A 21,133-nucleotide genomic window follows, 5' to 3' on the forward strand; every position below is an offset into this window, starting at 1 on the left:
TTGCCACGCCACCTGTGATATAACCCTGTTGTTGACTTCTTGCTGCGACAGACAATCAGTGACATGGTTCTTTTAACAAATAAATCACCAAAGTGTAAAAGAAACTCACCAGATTGATATACTGAGTTAAGAAAGTAAACCCAAGTCAAGAAGAAAAAAAATATTCCATATTAAATGCCAAGTCTGTATATTGAATATGAATATGAATGATCGTTTTAAGGCCATTTTCCCGGTAGAGCGGGGGTTAGCCTTGCGGGCCCCATGACAATCATGGTTCCCTGTTTGAGGCAATGTTTTTATGGCCGGATGCCCTTCCTGACGCCAACCCTTAGTCGCCTCTTACGATGCGCAGGGATACGGTGTACCTATTCAAAACCGGGGTACACACCGTATGTATATATATATATATATACTATATAAGAGAGCTGTTGGTCTGTGTGTGTGTGTGTGTGTGTGTGTGTGTGTGTGTGTGTGTGTGTGTGTGTGTGTCGCCATTTTTCTCGGAGATGGCTGAACGGATCTTCGTCAAACTTTCAGAGGTTCATCAGTGATTGCCTGGGAGTGTTTTAGGCAAGATTTAAAAAAAAATCTGAAAAAAGTTCGTTTTTTTGGATTAAAGAAATTATAATAATAATTTTAAAAAAAAAAATCGCTTGGCATCAAACTTAACTCAGACACGTGATGAACGGCACATTTACCAGCATATATTCAACCAAAAGGTGATGAATCCCCTTCCACTCCCCCCAATCCCTTCCTTACTCCTCCCTCTCCTGCTACCTCCATATATATATATATATATATATATATATATATATATATATATACATACACAGTCGTGGCCAAAAATATTGGCACCCTTGCACTTTTTTCAAATAACTCACATTTTTCTCTAAAAATAGAATACGTAAAATAAATAGAGCCTGTGTTGGCTTAGTGGTTAGGGTGCTGGCATGGGATCCTAGGATCCTGAGTTTGAATCCCGGTCGATCGTTGAATTAACGCCAGAAGGGTTAATTCTGGTCTGCTCTGCTGACGTCATACACTCAATGTTGCCAGATCTAAAATGGGCAAAACATGACTCTTACCCATAGATATAACATATGTCGTCTACAACTACACACATTACATTCTCAAATTTATATCGTCATTTTAAGGTTACTTATTGACTGGCCCTTGTATACATGCATAAACATATAGAGATATACCTAGTGACAGTTCATACCTTTTAATTTGGAGGATATTTCATCTGCACGTTCAGGCTCATCCTTTACTTTCACAACTGCAACAACACAAAAAAATAAGTTAAACAATCATTCGGTTAATTTCCCATCAACCAATAATAAAAGAGATGCCATGTAGAGGGTTCAGCATAGGGCTCCTGAAATGATGACAGGGATAGCTAGACTAAGCTATGAGGAGCGGAACATTATACATTAGAAAGGAAGTGATTTCCAGGGATTCTGATGGAGATGTTTAAGATAATGAAGGGTATCAATAAAATAAGTGCAATGGTGTTTTTCACCAGAATAGACAGTGGTAGCACCAGGTGCAATAGCCAATAATTAAAGATGATGAGAGTTTGGATAGTAACAAGGCAAGGGTCTTTCAATCAGAGAGTAGCTAATGCATGGAATGGTCTCCCTAGGAAGGTAGTGGCAGCAGAAAGAGTAGATAGGTTTAACTTGGAATTAGATAGGTACTGAAAAGCATTGGTGATAGAGGGGTGCAGGGATATTGGCAGGACTTATAGGTAGCTTGTATGTGGGTGGGTTGATGTGTGGATGATGTTGGTGTTGTGCAATTGTGTTTCCGTGTGTTTTAAAGAAAGATCTCACACATTTTCAGACCGGTGGATAATTTCACCAGCATTTACTGCATTCTGGGCTTTTAGGTTCCATCTACATTTTAAATATGCTCGGAGATGGTGGGGTGGGAGAGGGAGGAGAATGTCACATTGAGAAGTTGCATGTAGAGATGTACCTTGGGGATCAGTACTCAGGTCGTTGCTGGTTGCAATTTACATCGATGATTAGAACAGCGGAGTAGACTTTCAAAATTAGCACATCTATGGTACCAAGCTTTCAAGTGTGGTAAGAGTGGGGTGACTAGATTTAGAAAAGCCAAACATGTTCTCATAGCAAGAAATGACAGATGCAATCAAATATTCGGAAATGTAGGGTAGAGGGCATGGGCAGGAATAATATAAATAGGGAATATGTAATGTAAGGGGCAGTTTTGTAGCATATAATATGGCAGATAGACCTAAGGGTTATGGATATGTGGCTCAAGCAGTCAGTGCAATGCCAGACAGCAAGAGAAAAGGCAAATAAGATTGTAGATTCCATTCGCAAGGGAATAGTTTCTATATCATAGGAGGTGGTATTGAAGTTGTACGAAGAATTGAGTCCATTTTCCTTTCGTATGCAGCACATGCAGGGAACTCCGGTTAGAATCCCACATACACCGGCTGCCACTAATGCAGTGCCTCCTGTAGGGTAGAGCAGGAATTTTGGATTTTCTCAGGATGCCAGAAATAGCTCGCCGAGTCTTTCCAAAGGACACCGTGGGATCTTTAACATTCTCCAAGTAACGATGGCAGACGGGATGCCAGTTTAACGTCCATCCGAGGGATGGCACACATAGTGATGCCTCACCCTGCCTGCGAAACACCTGGATGAGTTGACAAAGAGGCCAAGATTCTAACGCAAGCGAGACAGCCCAGAAGAGAGTGTGTACACCTGCCAGCCCACAATAATTTAGTGAGACCTCACCTTGATTATTGGTTCCGCCACCGAATGTTATGTTATGTCTGTTTGTCTGTCTGTGAACAGGATATCTCAAAAGGTTATAGACGGGTTCGAACGAAACTTAGTGGACAGGTTGAGTTGTGTGACAAGGACGAATTAATTCAATCAAGGACGAAAGCTGAATATCCAAACCCAAATCCGAGAGTTTTTAATTTTTAAAGAGATTTTTCACCATTGAGAGATTGAGCCAAAAACGATATAATCGCATGATATTTTAAAAAGTTGTGGACGAGTTATGACAAAACTAGGTGAATGAGTTGGTTCGGTGACAAGAACAAGCTGATTCGATTTTGGTACAGTTACGGATCCAGATCCGGCCTATCAGGGGATACTAAATGTAAACTGTTCAGCTTGGCGGAGGTATGCACTGTACCGTACCGAATTCCGTTATAGTTTGCTTCTGTGATGCAGAAGCTCTGATTCTGTGATGCAGAAGCTCTGATTCTGTGATGCAGAAGCTCTGATTCTGTGATGTTATGCCCTTTCTGGACTTAGAAAACATCACATTATACATAGGTCAGTTTTCCAGACTTTCCCCCCTTACCCTTTAACAAAATGAACTGAAACTTGGTACATGGCCACATTATGATAGGTTACAGAAACTTATTCTGTAGCTTTCCATACCTAAAACAATTTGTCCTCCTGTATATGGCTCACAATTGCTGAGTGCTTGGAACAAGAACATTCATTGGGACTACTAGGGGATATGTATTGCAAAGCCTTTCTCCCTCTTGTTCATTATGCTGCATTATTTACGTTCCATTCATGTATGGCAAAAAAGTAGGGCTGACAAGATGACCTAGAGGTATGCACACCCATGTCCAAGCTGTTTAACCTAGGTTTGAATCCCACCCAACTATCAAGTGTCATCACAGTGTTTTCACAGACAGGGTAATTCATCAATATGTGTGCCATCCCTCGGATGGACGTTAAACCCTCATCCCGTCTGCCATCATTACTTGGAGAACGTTAAATATATCATGGTGTCCTTCACAAAGACTTGGCAAGCTATCGCCGGAATCCTGACCAACTTTAGAACTGCACTCGGTATAGAGCATACCTCCGCCAGGCTGAACGGTTTACGTTTTGTATCCCACTGATAGGCCGGATAGGTATCCAGACCTGAACCAAAATCGAATTGTTTTCTTCTGGTCACCTTAACCAACTCAACCACCAAGTTTTTCCATAATCTGTCCACAACTTTTTGAAATATCGTGCTATATATCATTTTGGCCCATATCACTCAATGGTGAAAAATCACTTCAAAAAAAAAATCAATCTTGTATCTGGATCCGTAATCAGATATTTACCACAATCGAACCAATTCGGCCTTGTCACACACCCAACCTGTCCACCAAATTTCATCCGAATCCATCCACAACCTTTTGAAATATCCTGCTGTATATCATTTTTGGCCCTATCTCTCAATGGTGAAGAATCACTTCAAAAGGTTATCGGATCCATTTCTGGAACCGGATCTGGATCATCATCAAAATGTAATAAATTCCTCCTTGTCACATACCTAACCTGACCACCAAATTTCGTCTGAATTCATCCATAACGTTTTGAGATACCCTGCTATATGTCATTTTGGCCCTATCTCTCAATGGTGAAGAATCACTTTACAAAATTCTCGGATCCAGATCCGGATCTGGACAGTCATCAAAATGTAATAATTTTGTCCTTGTCACATGCCCAACGTGACCACCAAATTTCGTCCGAATCCATTCATAACGTTTTGAGATATCCTGCTATATATGGTTTTTGGCCCTATCTCTCAATGGTGAAGAATAACTTTAAAAGTCCAGCATCCGGTTCAGGATCTTCACTAAAATCAAATCATTTCGTTCTTGTCATACACCAAACTTCTCCACCAAATTTCGGCCGAATCCGTCCACAACTTTTTGAGATATCCTATTCACAAACAGACAGACAAACAGACAGGGGTGAAAACATAACCTCCATCCACCTTTGGTGGTGGAGGTAATGAAAGTCTCTAGGAACCTTCAGAGTCGCTGGCATCTTCATCATGTAGCAGTTTCAACATGTACTCAACGATGAGAAGTTCATCGGAGTTGAACAGTTCATCCTCAGATTCACAGTCACTGTTAGTGTTTTCAGTAAGTTTGTCTTGCCAGATGCAGTCGTCCCGTGTTCCATCCAAAGCATTGGAAACGCAACACTTGAGAAACCCTCTCCTTATAGTCCATGGGCCAATCACTCAAAATTGACTTTTCGGTACCAGTCGGGGGGACAAAGGCTCACTATATTTTTTGTAAAGAAGATGGGCTGGGGCATATATTTTGATATGATATCCATTCCAAATTGGTAGCTTTATAGTATTTTGGAGGGAAAATGTGTATTTTGAGGGGAAAATCCAGTTTTTCGAAAAGTATTTTTTTAAAATAATACTTGTGACAGGAAATTACTTTTGACAGTTGAAATTAATAACTATCAACCGTATTGATTTTTTCAGGTTGTTTACATTACGGTTTTTGTCTGGTTGCCATGGAAACGGCCGTTTTGGGGCAAAAAAGGTGTTTTTTACACTATTTTCTAAAAAATTCATATCTCAGTAACAATTCAATATATTTGAATAGTTTCAGCTGAAATCATTTCCTTAGACCCCAAGGTAGTTTTTTAGTAACATATAAGCACAGGATCACATGTCAAAATAGGGAATTTTTGTGGTAGGAGAATATCATTTTTTGGGGAATTTTCCAAAAAATTCCAAAAAAAATGAAAAAATGAAAAATCAATACATTCATAGTTTTTACACACATTTGTCAGGTATGCATGGTTGGTAATGGGCATTTATCCATTTATATCTTTCCAGACTGAGGCACATTGAGAATGGAGGAAGATGGTCTAATTCCACCAAAGCGGTTGTGTACAGACTGCTTGATCCACTGTACAGATGACGATTCTAAACTGGTGTCACCAAAGGACTTGCAGTCATGGCAGACATTGTTAAGGGCAGCAGAAATCAGAAACCATCAGCCTATTCTGACTACCGCAGTGGACCTGGCTGAGGGACATATCCCACCTGTGCAATATCATCGTAAATGCCGCAGTGTTTTCACATTAAAAAGGAACCTTGATCGATTATGTACCACGGAACCCGGGGAAATGTAGACATGGCTGAACATTCCCGACAAGTGGTACTGAGGCAGGAGCCAAGCTCTTCTCGAGTTTATGAAGCAAAGTGCATATTTTGTCAAAACAGTAACAAATACCTGAAGGGGCAGCATTCTAAGGAAAGACGTGTACAATGTACTCAGCTATGGGCTGACTCAACAATCAGACAGGTTGCCATACGAAAGATGGACCAAATAATTCTTGCTGTTCTTAGCAGGGATCTTGTAGCTGCAGAGGGCCATTACCATAGGTCATGCTATCGTCATTATACAAGAGAAGAGAAGGTACCTGCCAGCTGCAGTGACAATGGCGACATTGCCCATATGGAAACTGACGAATCTGTCTGCCAGGCTGCTGAGAAACTCTCATACAATGAGTTATTCAAATTCATTCGAAATGAAATCATTCAAAAGCCCAAAGTGATATATCTGACTGATATGACACTGCGACTACAATTATCAATGAAAATGTCCGGCATTGTGGAGGTAAAGGACTCCACCAAAAAGCATATCCGCCGCAGATTGGAGAGCGAGTTTGGTGGATTGCTTCATTTTGTTCAAAATGACAGTGGCAAATTGTTAGTATATCCTGATACCTTGTCAAGGGATGAACTTGCCAGAGATAACATGGAACTGAAGATGACAATAAATGCATTACAAGCATCAGAAAGTGACCCTATGTCAGTAGTAACCAAAGCTGCCTTACAAATGCATACAGTTATTCAAAACCAGAGATTAATGGAAGATTGGCCACCACAACCATCAGAACTCACTGCTGAATCCACACACATACCTAATGCAGTTACACATTTTCTGCAAATGATCATAACAGGTCAGCAAGGTAGAACAAACTCTAGTGTTCGTGTCGAAATGCAGGTTTGCTCAATAGGCCAAGATTTAATATATGCGGTTACTGACGGTAGGCGTCGTCCACCAAAACATATCTTGTTGGCTCTTGTGGTCAAGTGTATCACAGGAAATGTTGAGCTCATTAAAATTCTTAACAGACTTGGACATTGTATCTCATACTCAATGATGGAGCAAATAGAGACAGCATTGTGTATGCAGAAGTTTGGCTCCATATCTGAGGTCAGTCTGCCAGCCAGCGTTCTGGTTTTGCAGGCCACTACCCTTGTGTGGGACAATATTGATAAACTTGAAGAAACACTGAGTGGTGGCGGAACTTCACACCGTGTGAACGGCATTGCAATCCAGGACAAGTTTATTGGACCCATACAAGAACAGTCGAAAACACCTGTTACAAAAAGCAAAAAGAGATCCATCGACATTGAAGAGGCCCCTCTTCCTCAGTACAATTCTGGGGAACGGGTTGGTCCAGCACCAATTATTTCGATTGAACCAAATGCTACAGATGCAGTTACAGAAGCGCAGTTAAAGAATCGGTTATGGATGATATTTCGCCAACAAGATGGTACTGTGCCGAGCTGGACAGGATTCAACATTCTGGCTCGTAACAATGTCAATGTTATGCCTAACACCATAAGTTATCTACCAACTATAAATGCACCAGCAACAGAGATGTCAACTGTTTTTGAAATTCTGATTCAGTCTGAGATGATCAGACGTGAATTGCAGCTGCCTAGCATGGTATTAGTGTTCGATCAAGCATTGTATGCAAAGAGTGCTGAGATTGTTTGGAAGCACCCTGAAAATTTAGCGGTCTTGTTCTCAGGATGGGCGATTTCCATACAATAATGAACTTCCAATCCACCAAAGGCAAGCGTTTTCAAGATGCAGGTCTGCGAGAACTTGCTGTAGAATCTGGGATAATCGCTCAGGGCTCTGTGCAAGCAGTGATGGACGGACATCAATACAATAGAGCGGTCAGACTTCACAAGCTAGTCTATGAAACCATTCTAAGATTGGCATGGAAGCAATTCATCCCATGGTTGCAAACCAATCACATGGCAGATGTTGTCATCTTAGATGATGCCATTCAATGCATTGAACTGACATGTGATGACATCAATCAAGACTCTGTGAATGCAGTCCTTGACAAACCTAGTGTCAAACGTATTCTCCATCTCTTTGACATATTCCTGCAAAATTTGCGAGATGGCAGTAGAGGTGAATTAGCCAGCTTCTGGATGTCATATGTTGATATGGTCGACATCATGCTAGGTCTGATACGAGCATCAAGAGAGGGAGATTGGCTACTGCATCTGAGCTACATCAGGCAATTGATCCCTTGGGCATTTGCATATGACAAAATAAACTATTCTCGTTATCTACCGATATATTTTGCTCAGATGTCACAACTTCCATCAAGTCACCCAGAGATACATGACCATTTCATAAGTGGAGGGTTCTCAGTCCAACGAGGAGGCCAGAATCCTTTCGGTAGAATCCCAGCTGATCAAACGATAGAGACAGTTAACAGGGACACCAAAACACCTGGGGGCACCAAAGGGTTCATTCAGTCTAAAATCAAAATCACTTCACCGATACTACATGACATCAGAATACCATAGTGTTGCTCTGCGGCATATGCGTGAGATGGTACATCATCCAACTCCTCGGTTTTCTCACTCTGATCTTCAGACTCCACGGATAAAGAAGGATCATATCGATACCAAGGCAATTGCAGATATCCTTGAGCATGAATGGATGAATCCTATGAGTGGTGATCAGTCAGAAATTGTAAGCATTTCTACTGGACGGCTTGCCACCACAGACATCGCTGATGACTTTAAAAAGGCATATGCTGTTGGTGTTGAAGCATACAACAACTTCAAGAAGAATCATCTGGAGGCTGATCCCCCCACTCAGACCTTCCACAGCAAACTTGTCAAACAGAAACTGAAAACATTCTCAGATATGACCAAGAAGAAACGTGTGACACAATCAAATGGGAAGGAAATAATCCTACGAGCTGACAAGCAATTGTTTGCACACATGATTCTTGCAGCTCAGAGCCGAGAGTTAAATCTTCAGCAAGTACTCGCGCACCCACTTGGCCCCGTTCCATGGTCCCTGGCGACACCGGATGGTTCATTGAGAAAAACCAACAAATCAGCTCTTGCCAAAGCATTGGTAAAGGATATCGATGCTGCTGAAACCATCCCACAGCCATCCGCTACTATCATTGATGGAATGAGTTTGGTTCAGCGATTGAAAGGGGACAATCAAACATTTGCAGAGCTTGCAGAAAGTTGTCTCACATTAGCACTTCATGAGGGCACCAACAGCCAGAGGATTGATATCGTGTTTGATGTCTACCGTGATGAGTCGATAAAGAATGCTGAAAGATCGAGCCGTGGGGCGGAAGAGGGCCTGCAGTTCAAGAATATAACCAGAGGACACAAGATTAAACAGTGGAGAAAATTCTTGCAGACTCCTCAGAACAAATCTTGCCTGAACAAGTTCATTATTGAAGAATGGAGGAGACCAGAGCACAGGGGCAGATTGGGCACCAAGGTTCTGTATGTAACATATGAGGAACATTGCTATAAGCTGACAATAAACAAATGGGAAGAAGACAATACGATGTTGTGTACACAAGAGGAAGCAGACACGCGAGTCCTCCTGCATGCCGCAAATGCAGCAATTAATGGATATAAAGCCGTCATCATAACTGCTGAAGACACAGACATTCTTGTGATCAGCATTGCCTTCTTCTACAGTATTCGTTGCCCAATATTGTATCAGAGAATTAGCACAAAAACCCGTTGAACATACATTGACATAGGCAAAGTTGCAAGCAGCCTTGGTGAGGAGTTGTGCACAGCTCTGATAGGTTTGCATGCCTTTACAGGCTGCGATTCAGTCAATGCTGTTGCTGGCAGAGGAAAACTTCGTGGATTAAAACTAACTAAGTCAGTGGTAGCCTACCGAGAGTGCTTCAACGAGTTAGGTCAGTCTTGGCAGGTATCCGAGGGACTTATGCAGAAACTTGAAGCCTTCACATGCAATCTGTATGTATCAACTGGATTGACAGACGTGAATGAGTGTCGTTATCAGCTCTTCTGTGCAAAGAGGGGCAACACGGAATCCGAACAGTTACCTCCATGCAAGGATTGCCTATTCCAGCATGCTCAACGGGCAAACTACCAAGCTGGCTTATGGCATTGCTCGCTCCAGTGTATACCCGAAGTTCCTCGACCTAGCGATTGCGGCTGGACCATAGTTGACAATGGGGGCCTAGAGATTCTATGGATGACTGGTCTGCCAGCACCATCAGCAGTCTTGGAACTGATGAACTGTAATTGTGTTCGTTTATGTGATGCATCGAATTGCCCATGCATTACGAATGGCTTGAAATGTACCCAAATGTGCAAAAACCAAAAATGTGACAACCAGTTCGAGGAAACTGTGGACGACACGCAAACAGATGTATATAGTGAGGATAGTGATGATGACAGTGATTCTTAAATGGAAACCACAGTCAAACTGTGACCATGTGAATTTTGGCAATTTAACACACTTGAACTAACTATTAACATGTATCAGTCAAGTTGATGTTTTTCTTAGCAAAATGAGACATTTTAGCACATTTGCAATTGAGAAGTGATGAATGTTGTCAACATATATTACATTAAGATTTCACCCATTCTGTTACTGGCAACCAGTCTCTTAAAGTGGTATATGTAACTCTGGGGACTTTCAAATGATGCAACAATGGCGAGTTAGACCATTGGTTCCAGATCAATTGTATTCAAGCATGTAAAATAGCTGGGAAATAAGCAGACTGCAATAACGGTGATAACTTATCCTTAACTGATGCATTGCAAGAAATGTCGCATTATGCAAAACAAATATTTCCATAGCAACAAGGACATGATTTGGATGTCTAGAATGCATATTTTCTTTGTTTTGTGATGATATACATGTATTGATCAATGTGTGTAAAAACTATGAATGTATTGATTTTTCATTTTTTCATTATTTTTGGGATTTTTTTGAAAATTCAAAAAAAAATGATATTCTCCTACCACAAAAATTCCCTATTTTGACATGTATATCATCATCAATCAATACATCAATCATCAATCAATACATACATCAATATCGACATCAATACATCTGTGCTTATATGTTACTAAAAAACTACCTTGGGGTCTAAAGAATTAATTTCAGCTGAAACTATTCAAATATATTGAATTGTTACGGAGATATGAATTTTTTAGAAAATAGTGTAAAAAACACCTTTTTTGCCCCAAAACGGCCGTTTCCATGGCAACCAGAGAAAAACCGTAATGTAAACAACCTGAAAAAATCAACACTGTTGATAGTTATTAATTTCAACTTTAAAAAGTAATTTCCTGTCACAAGTTTTTTTTTTAGTTTTTTTTTCGAAAAACTGGATTTTCCCCTCAAAATACACATTTTCCCTCCAAAATACTATGAAGCTACCAATTTGGAATGGATATCATATCAAAATATATGCCCCAGCCAATGTTCTTTCCAAAAAATATAGTGAGCCTTTGTGCCCCCACGTGGTACCGACATCTGCCCTGGCCCATGGACTATTATGATCCCCTCGTCTAGGTCTCGCCATGAGTCGACAATCCACTGGCAGATTAGTGGCAGGCCTGGTGCACAAACATTCCCACCTATAGTGTAGCTCTTGGTACCTGTTGCCATCCACTCATGTCCAGGAATCTTGCAGCCTCATCTTCATTGGCTTATTCACTCCAACGTCTAGTGGCTGCAGCGTAGACGTCATTCCACCTGGAAATGTGGCATCATCTGTCTTGTGGGAACACTTGAGATGTTTAAGTGCTGACTCATTCCTGTGGCACCTAAAGGTGTCAAGCACGAGTAGGCTTCTGTCTCCCTTAAATAGACCACCAGAACGATTTCGCCATACTGTGTCGACCCAGTCCTTGAAGAGGGCATCGTCCATCCAACCAATGGACTGGAACCTGACGACAATCCTTGATGGAAAAGTTGTGTTCTTGGGTGCTCTCTTTCGATTGAAAATCACGTAGGGCTTCAACTTTGTCCCGTCCGCCATGCAAGCTAACATCACTGTGAAGCAGTTATTCTCATGGCCGGTTGTCTTAAGGGAAACGGACAATGCACCTCTGTAGTCAATGGCACTCGAGCTGGGCATGTCAATTCTCAGAGGTGTCTGGTCGATATTGCTAATCAGGCCTAGGGAGTAGTTGTTGTGCCGCATTCGAATGATGAACTGTTGAAACTTCACCAACTGGTCCTGTCTGATATCAGCTTCTGTGAGATGTTCGTTTTTCGTCGAATAAGGTTCTTGTGCCGATTAATGAACCTGTTGCACCATCCAAAAGAAGCCTTGAACCTGTCACCTAACTTCAGGTCTCTCACGATGATCTTCGCCTGTCGCCTGACGTCGACTCTCCTGACTGCAAGTGCAATCCCTCGACATTGATGCTCGGTTATCCACTCGAGCAGGACCTTCTCTAGCTATGGGAAATGAGCACTGGTGAAACGATTGGCCTTCTTCGTCTTGGGCATCTTCTCGATGACTTCTTTCTGTCTGCGCAAAGCTCGAACGTTGCTCTCATCAAGACCAAACTAGGCGGCCAGCTGTGGTGTTACCATATAATTCAGCATAATGGATGACTTCTAACTTGTATGAGAAACAATATGAGGAACGACGACGTAGCATGTCGGATGTACTGAACGAGCCTTTCTGAGTGATCTATGACATCTAACCCATGAGCACAGCAAGAGCTTGTGAGTAACTCTCAAATAGGTGAGGGCGAGATTACCGGAAGTAAGCTGTAACACGTGCCCTTTTGTGGTTTGTTTTCAACGTATCCAATCACGTGACTGTTGTCGCGAAGGGTGCCATAACCGGAAGTTACGTAGTTCGCGCTGATCAATCATTAGCTTATGGTAATTCTTATTGTGCTGCAATGCACGTGTTAATCCCCAGGCCTATTTCCCTGATAAGGCGGTGTAGATGTATGTGTATATAATTGTTTTTGTTTTTTTGATAAAAGCTTTTAAAAAACAACAAATGTATTATAATAGAACAATTTTTATTCTTATATCGGAATAATTATATTCAAAACAAATAATATACTTTTAATGTTGCATAAGATATCCCACAATGCACTGCATTTTAAAGATGGCGGCACACAGTAATGGAGGTCGGCGTTGTGTCGGTCGGTGCAAGAAAGCATGGGTGTGTTGAGTACTAGTACCCGACTGCAAAGCCGCAATGAGCCGGCGAAGCCAAAGCCTCTTGCCACTATTTTACCCATCACGATGGCATCAGTAGGTTAGGTAGTTGATAGTAGGTCGGTGTAGGTACCGTACCTGGTAAGACTTGGTAAAAGAGAAGACCAGACAGTCCTCTCCAATACCTACATACAATAAATGTCACAAGAAGCTTAAGGAAGTAACTATACGATGTGCTAGCTTAAGGCCTATTTTAAGAAATTTTAACTGGGCTTAACATACGTTTTCACAGTATGTGTGTAGTCTTCTAACTTCAGTCGCTGTCAGGACTGGTTCTCTCCGGGCACTGCGGCTTCCTCCACCAGAAGAAGTTAGCTTGCAGTAAGATCAGTGCCGACAGGTCAGACGATAGCGCCGTTTCAACGGCAATGTGTGACTGTCGTTAATCAAACCGAGCTTTCTTTCTTTATGTAAACCGCTTATACCGTATTTCTGGCCGTGAAAAACTATCCCCGACGGCCGCGAGATTTCTAAAAAATAATTCTTCGTCAATTTTAGAATATTTGATGCCGTTTTCAGCGTCCGAAATGCGTAATAAGCTTTTTAAAAATCTTTTTCAAATGCTCGAATCTCATTGGTTCCGGTGTTTGGTGACGATTTTCGTTGAAGATAAAGAGGTTGGTCTTGACGTATTTTAATTACAAATTAGAGGTGCATTAGATTGTGAATCAAAGAAAGACGGGTGAAACAAACTCCTATTGAACTTTTTCGCAATTGTTTTATGCAAACTTCCGCATCCGGTCGATGGCGGCCTCCATTGCGTGATTTGGTTTTCGAAATATTTTTTCAAATGCTCGAATCTCATTGGTTCCGGTGCTTGGTGACGCTTTTCGTTGAAGATAACCAGGCCCGTGCGGGCCGAGGTTGGTCTTAAAGTATTTTAATAATAAATTGGAGGTGCATGAGATTGTGAATCAAACAAAGACGGGTGAAAGAAACTCCGATTGAACGTTTTTCAATTTGTTATGCATACTTCCGCATCCGCAAGATGGCGGCCTCCATTGAGCTTCGGAATTCTCAAGCCAAGGCATAATCTGGTTTTCGACATAATACGTACGCGTTTATTGACAACACCGGCTTCGCCGGCTAAAATGCTCGAATCTCATTGGTTCCGGTGTTTGGTGACGATTTTCGTTGAAGATAACGAGGTTCGTCTAAACGTATTTTAATTACAAATTAGAAGTGCATTAGATTGTGAATCAAAGAAAGACGGGTGAAACAAACTCCTATTGAACTTTTTCGCAATTGTTTTATGCAAACTTCCGCATCCGGTCGATGGCGGCCTCCATTGCGTGATTTGGTTTTAGAAATATTTTTTCAAATGCTCGAATCTCATTGGTTCCGGTGTTTGGTGACGCTTTTCGTTGAAGATAACCAGGCCCGTGCGGGCCGAGGTTGGTCTTAAAGTATTTTAATAATAAATTGGAGGTGCATAAGATTGTGAATCAAACAAAGACGGGTGAAAGAAACTCGTATTGAACGTTTTTCAATTTGTTATGCATACTTCCGCATCCGCAAGGTGGCGGCCTCCATTGAGCTTCGGAATTCTCAAGCCAAGGCATAATCTGGTTTTCGACATAATACGTACGCGTTTATTGACAACACCGGCTTCGCCGGCTACGAGTACCCGACTGCAAAGCCGCAATGAGCAGGTGAAGCCAAAGCCTCTTGCCACTATTTTACCCATCACGATGACATCAGTAGGTTAGGTAGTTGATAGTAGGTCGGTGTAGGTTCCGTACCTGGTAAGACTTGGTAAAAGAGAAGAGCAGACAGTCCTCCCCAATACCTACATACAATAAATGTCACAAGAAGCTTAAGGAAATAACTATACGATGTGCTAGCTGAAGGCCTATTTTAAGAAATTTTAACTGGGCTTAACATACTGTCGCGTAACCGTAGTTAACACCACAGTTACGGATGACCGATTTGCGAGACTTTAACTCCCGAGGCGAAAACTCAATGGCGGATTCAAGTTCAACACCAACGCGCGGAATGGCGGGACGCAGCGAAGGCTCCGCAACCTTATCTATTAAAATCAAACACCCAGGAAAACTGCGTTCAGATATTATGTACAAAAAGTAATATAAGGGTTTATTAGGAAAAGTAAAGCCAGTGAAAAAGCCCGCCGGTAAATCTAATAACTCTAATAAACCTAAATCGGGACGTCCCCACACGACTGACAGCAAACACAAACGAGGGAGATTAATTACGAAAATAACACGTCTTGTAAAATGTACACAAGGAGCTCGGCTTATCTGTCTTTGTCGTCTTGTATTGTTTGCCGTCCACCCCGGCACCGCTCAGCCCCGATGCACCCACGAGGCCTTGCTCCACCAGGCTCCGATCCTCTCGCCGCCCACCAGGTCCGTGCACCACGCTCCAAAGCACCCAACGCAAGCCAGCAGCTTCACACGAGGTCGATCCCCACACAAAGCACGAAGACAGGACCGGAGAGAACGCAGGTGTGACTGCACGTCTCGTCCTTCCAACTCGCTTCTCAATTGCTCACTGCCAAGCTCGAACTCGACTGCGACTGCCCGAAATGGCGTGTCCTCTCCAACTCCAACTGGCGAACTAACTCCATGTGACTTGCGACTCAACTCTCTGGTGCCTGCCTGCGTCTGCGTTTGCCACGAACTCAACTCAACTCAACTCTTGAAAAGGCGTCCGACCGTCGCCTATATTGGTGGCCGATGACGTCACATTGGCGCACTCCTCAGCCAATCAAAGCCTCCCGCGACTCCTGACATCTCCCCCGTTACGCGACCCTGCGGTCCCGGCATAACACGTGCCGGGAGGTTTGTAGGCCTTTGGAGGTGTACACGGTGGCGGCCAATTATGGCGGTGTTTTTGACCTGGTTTCCTGTCAATTTAATACGAAGTCCTTGTCAGGGAAAGGGGATTATTTAATGTTGCGCTAAGGACCTAACTAATGTTTATGTGGTTTGCAGTGCCATAAAGGACAAAGGTTTGATTACTAGGTGATACTCACAGGGGCGTTACCTTTAATCCCTCACTATTTAACACTCGAATCTCCAGGTAGATCCACACTCATACATCTTACCCCGACAACCGCCTGAACATCAATAACTTATTACATGTAGAGTCCCTGTCACGACAGCCGAATACCTACCTATTCAGATCTACCTAGCTCTAGATGTTGCATTACCAAATTCATAACACAGCCCCCCCCCCTGGAACCGTAGCTCCTGCAAGGTTCACCGCAGGGCTACCATTCCAGCCTTAACACTTACTGTCACACACTTAATTAACCTATGAAATAAATCAGGAAGGGCTGTGGGAAGTGAGTCGGACTACCTACCTACACTTCCTTAACATGCTGAACCCCTTAACCATCATGCAAGTATGTACATCTTCTTCGTTGTTCCTGTGGAGGGAGGAAACAACAACACACAACACTAACTTAACCACAAAACTTAACCATCTTTCCAAAACTCAAAACTCTAACCTTTGTACATACCCCCGTCTACAGACCGCGTCCCCCGGTGGATGCCACAAGACTCAACCTTACCTGCGGGCCATCCCCAATGCATCCCCCTAAATTTCCACGGGCCCTGTCCAGATGTTACAGGTGAGTGACACGGCTCGGTGGATTTCGCCCACATTCATGCTACACAGACCCCTTAACCACTCATTCTCATTCCATAGGTCATCAAGGCATTTCAAAAATCAATAAGGTTCTTATTTCAATACACCCCCTGCAGGACCATGGCATTGATGTCATTCACGTGTGTGTGCATTCCTCAACTAGGCAGCGGGGAGGTACCGCACAAAAAGATGGTGGGGGGCACATCAGGCTGTGGTGCCCGCAGTCCCAAAAACAAGTCAACCGACTTACAAGTTCATTGCCCCCCCCCCCCTTTACCTCTTGGCCCCATGACAGCCCAACAGCCCCTTTCCACCGTTACCTCGCCGGTGAGGGTCTCCACACACACCAGGCTCCTTTGCCTCCTGCTTTCGCGCAGCAACACGGGTCACCGGGGGACTTCCTCACCCCGCGGCGCCCAACCAGACCCTCCACCGACGAGCTCCAATTTCCAGTTACCACCGGCTGCCAGGGGTAATTGCCGCAGAGGGGGGCCCGCAGGCATCGCTCCTCAGAGCTTGCTCTGTACCTGCGGACACACACACCTTCCCCACCCATGGTCCCCAAAACACACTTCCTCCCCCGCTGCCATTCAATTCTCCACACAACTCAGCACAATTCAGTACAATTCATAGATGGTGTAAAAGGTGTTACAAGGCTTGCCATGGCCTGCCAATGTGAAATCCCATTCACAGTTCGAATCATTGAATCCTTACACATTTCCATTAGCACATTTCCAAAAAGCACAATTTATCGCCCCTCATTATCTCCAATAATCATCACTCACTCTCCAGGTTCCACTCTCACGACCACATCAAAACACATAACCACAATACAAAAACATACGCCACCCACAAGACACTGTGGCTCCCATTCCATCCCCTCACCGGCCATGTCATCACTCTCACCCGCCTCCCAACTCCAATTTACATGTCCCCAATTTCCAAAGCAAGTCCTGAAGCCTGGGACAGTACTCCTCAAAACACTCACCTCAAGTGCAGGTAGTTGCAGGTTGGTCAGGTCCAAGAGCGTCATCCACCCTTCACAATCCCAAAATTTCACATTGGGCCTACCAAATACTTCCAAATTTCTCTTTCGTCCCCACTACACTGGCAGGTATGTGGATCCGCATCCAACGGTGATCATCACTACACAACTACCTGTGGCCACGACAGCTCTGCACCTCTACCGTGCAAGGGTCACCGGGACAAGGTGAGCAGTCAAAACGCCAACATGGCCCATGAGTGTCCATAAGGGTGCGACCCACCATTCATCCTTCGGCCCCCCCTGCGAGGAACACAGCTGCACCAGCCCCAGCACAGCTGCACCACACAAAGCCTCACCTATATCGGCCACCAATATAGGCGACGGTCGGACGCCTTTTCAAGAGTTGAGTTGAGTTGAGTTCGTGGCAGACGCAGACGCAGGCAGGCACCAGAGAGTTGAGCGGTGGTGGAGAGTTGGAGAGGACACGCCATTCCAGTCGCAGTCGAGTTCGAGCTTGGCAGTGAGCAATTGAGAAGCGAGTTGGAAGGACGAGACGTGCAGTCACACCTGCGTTCTCTCCGGTCCTGTCTTCGTGCTTTGTGTGGGGATCGACCTCGTGTGAAGCTGCTGGCTTGCGTGGGGTGCTTTGGAGCGTGGTGCACGGACCTGGTGGGCGGCGAGAGGATCGGAGCCTGGTGGAGCGAGGCCTCATGGGTGCATCGGGGCCGAGCGGTGCCGGGGTGGACGGCAAACAATACAAGACGACAAAGACAGATAAGCCGAGCTCCTTGTGTACATTTTACAAGACGTGTTATTTTCGTAATTAATCTCCCTCGTTTGTGTTTGCTGTCTGTCGTGTGGGGACGTCCCGATTAGAGTTATTAGATTTACCGGCGGGCTTTTTCACTGGCTTTACTTTTCCTAATAAACCCTTATATTACTTTTTGTACATAATATCTGAACGCAGTTTTCCTGGGTGTTTGATTTTAATAGATAAGGTTGCGGAGCCTTCGCTGCGTCCCGCCATTCCGTGCGTTGGTGTTGAACTTGAGTCCGCCATTGAGTGTTCGCCTCGGGAGTTAAAGTCTCGCAAATCGGTCATCCGTAACTGTGGTGTTAATCACGGTTACGCGACAAGTACTGTGTGGTGCAGCTGCACCAGCCCTCCGAAACGCATAATAAGCTTTTTAAAAATATTTTTTCAAATGCTCGAATCTCATTGGTTCTGGTGTTTGGTGACGATTTTCGTTGAAGATAACGAGGTTGGTCTTAACGTATTTTAATTACAAATTAGAGGTTCATTAGATTGTGAATCAAAGAAAGACGGGTGAAACAAACTCCTATTGAACTTTTTCGCAATTGTTTTATGCAAGCTTCCGCATCCGGTCGATGGCGGCCTCCAGTGCGTGATTTGGTTTTAGAAATATTTTTTCAAATGCTAGAATCTCATTGGTTCCGGTGTTTGGTGACGCTTTTCGTTGAAGATAATCAGGCCCGTGCGACCCGAGGTTGGTCTTAAAGTATTTTAATAATAAATTGGAGGTGCATAGGATTGTGAATCAAACAAAGACGAGTGAAAGAAACTCGTATTGAACGTTTTTCAATTTGTTATGCATACTTCCGCATCCGCAAGATGGCGGCCTCCATTGAGCTTCGGAATTCTCAAGCCAAGGCATAATCTGGTTTTCGACATAATACGTACGCGTTTATTGACAACACCAGCTTCGCCGGCTACTAGTACCCGACTGCAAAGCCGCAATGAGCCGGTGAAGCCAAAGCCTCTTGCCACTATTTTACCCATCACGATGACATCAGTAGGTTAGGTAGTTGATAGTAGGTCGGTGTAGGTACCGTACCTGGTAAGACTTGGTAAAAGAGAAGAGCAGACAGTCCTCCCCAATACCTACATACAATAAATGTCACAAGAAGCTTAAGGAAGTAACTATACGATCTGCTAGCTTAAGGCCTATTTTAAGAAATTTTACCTGGGCTTAACATACGTTTTCACAGTATGTGTGTCGTCTTCTAACTTCAGTCGCTGTCAGGGCTGGTTCTCTCGGGCACTGCGGCTTCCTCCACCAGAAGAAGTTAGCTTGCAGTAAGATCAGTGCCGACAGATCAGACGATAGCGCCGTTTCAACGGCAATGTGTGACTGTCGACGTCGTTAATCAAACCGAGCTTTCTTTCTTTATGTAAACCGTTTATGCCGTATTTCTGGCCCTGAAAACTATCCCCGACGGCCACGAGATTTCTAAAAAATAATTCTTCGTCAATTTTAGAATATTTGACGCTGTTTTCACCCTCTGAAACTCGTAATAAGCTTTAAAAAAAAATTTTTCCAAATGCGCAAATCTCATTAGTTCCGGTGTTTGGTGACGATTTTCGTTGAAGATAACGAGGTTGGTCTTAACGTATTTTAATTACAAATTAGAGGTTCATTAGATTGTGAATCAAAGAAAGACGGGTGAAACAAACTCCTATTGAACTTTTTCGCAATTGTTTTATGCAAACTTCCGCATCCGGTCGATGGCGGCCATTGCGTGATTTGGTTTTAGAAATATTTTTTCAAATGCTCGAATCTCATTGGTTCCGGTGTTTGGTGACGCTTTTCGTTGAAGACAACCCGGCCCGTGCGGGCCGAGGTTGGTCTCAAAGTATTTTAATAATACATTGGAGGTACTGGAGGTGGTCCTCTATACAAGGGGAAAGGTGACCCTCTGGAGTGTGGCTCGTACCGAGCGATAAAGTTATTGGAGCATGGAATGAGGTATTGGAAAGGGTGTTGGAAAGGAGGATAAGGAAGAAAGTGAAGATCGACGAAATGCAGTTTGAATTCATGCCAGGAAGAGGAACGACAGACGTGCTTTTCATTGTGAGGCAGTTGCAGGAGAAGTACATGGAGAAGAGGAAGAAGTTGTTTCTTGGGTTTGTTGATCTGGAGAAAGCATTCGATAGGGTTCCACGTGAAGTAGTGACATGGGCATTGAGGAAGTTAGGAGTGGAGGAATGGTTGATCAGAGTAGTGATGGCAATGTACAAAAGAGCATGCACAGCTGTAAGGACGAAGGACAGGAACAGTGGTGAGTTTGAGGTGAAGGTGGGAGTGCATCAGGGGTCGGTACTAAGTCCAATACTATTTGTAGCTGTGATGGAGGTGCTGGCTCAGAACGTAAAGGAGGGTTTACCGTGGGAGTTGTTGTATGCAGATGATCTGGTGTTGATTGCGGAAAGTATGGATGGACTGAAGGAAAAGATGAACACGTGGAAGGAATGTATGGAGACAAAAGGTCTGAAGGTGAATATCGGAAAGACGAAGGTGATGGCAAGTGGTAAAGCATGTGGTGAGGTGGAAAGAACTGGGAAGTCGCCCTGTGCTGTGTGTAGGAAGGGTGTCGGAGTGAACTCC

At 43.7% G+C, this 21,133-nt stretch overlaps 1 protein-coding gene across 2 annotated transcripts in view; it reads right to left on the reverse strand.

The window, feature by feature from the left end:
• Positions 1–21,133, reverse strand: part of LOC137429772 (uncharacterized) — a 43,136-nt gene that overhangs the window by 16,047 nt on the left and 5,956 nt on the right. For both annotated transcript variants that reach the window (XM_078779836.1, XM_078779835.1), the window contains exon 2: positions 1,223–1,279. In XM_078779836.1, coding sequence (XP_078635962.1) covers positions 1,223–1,279 — 57 coding nt within the window. The remainder of the gene's footprint in view (positions 1–1,222; positions 1,280–21,133) is intronic.

The sequence above is a fragment of the Myxine glutinosa genome, chromosome 6, assembly GCF_964187855.1.
Source record: "Myxine glutinosa chromosome 6, kmMyxGlut1.1, whole genome shotgun sequence".
Taxonomy (NCBI): Eukaryota; Metazoa; Chordata; class Myxini; order Myxiniformes; family Myxinidae; genus Myxine; species Myxine glutinosa.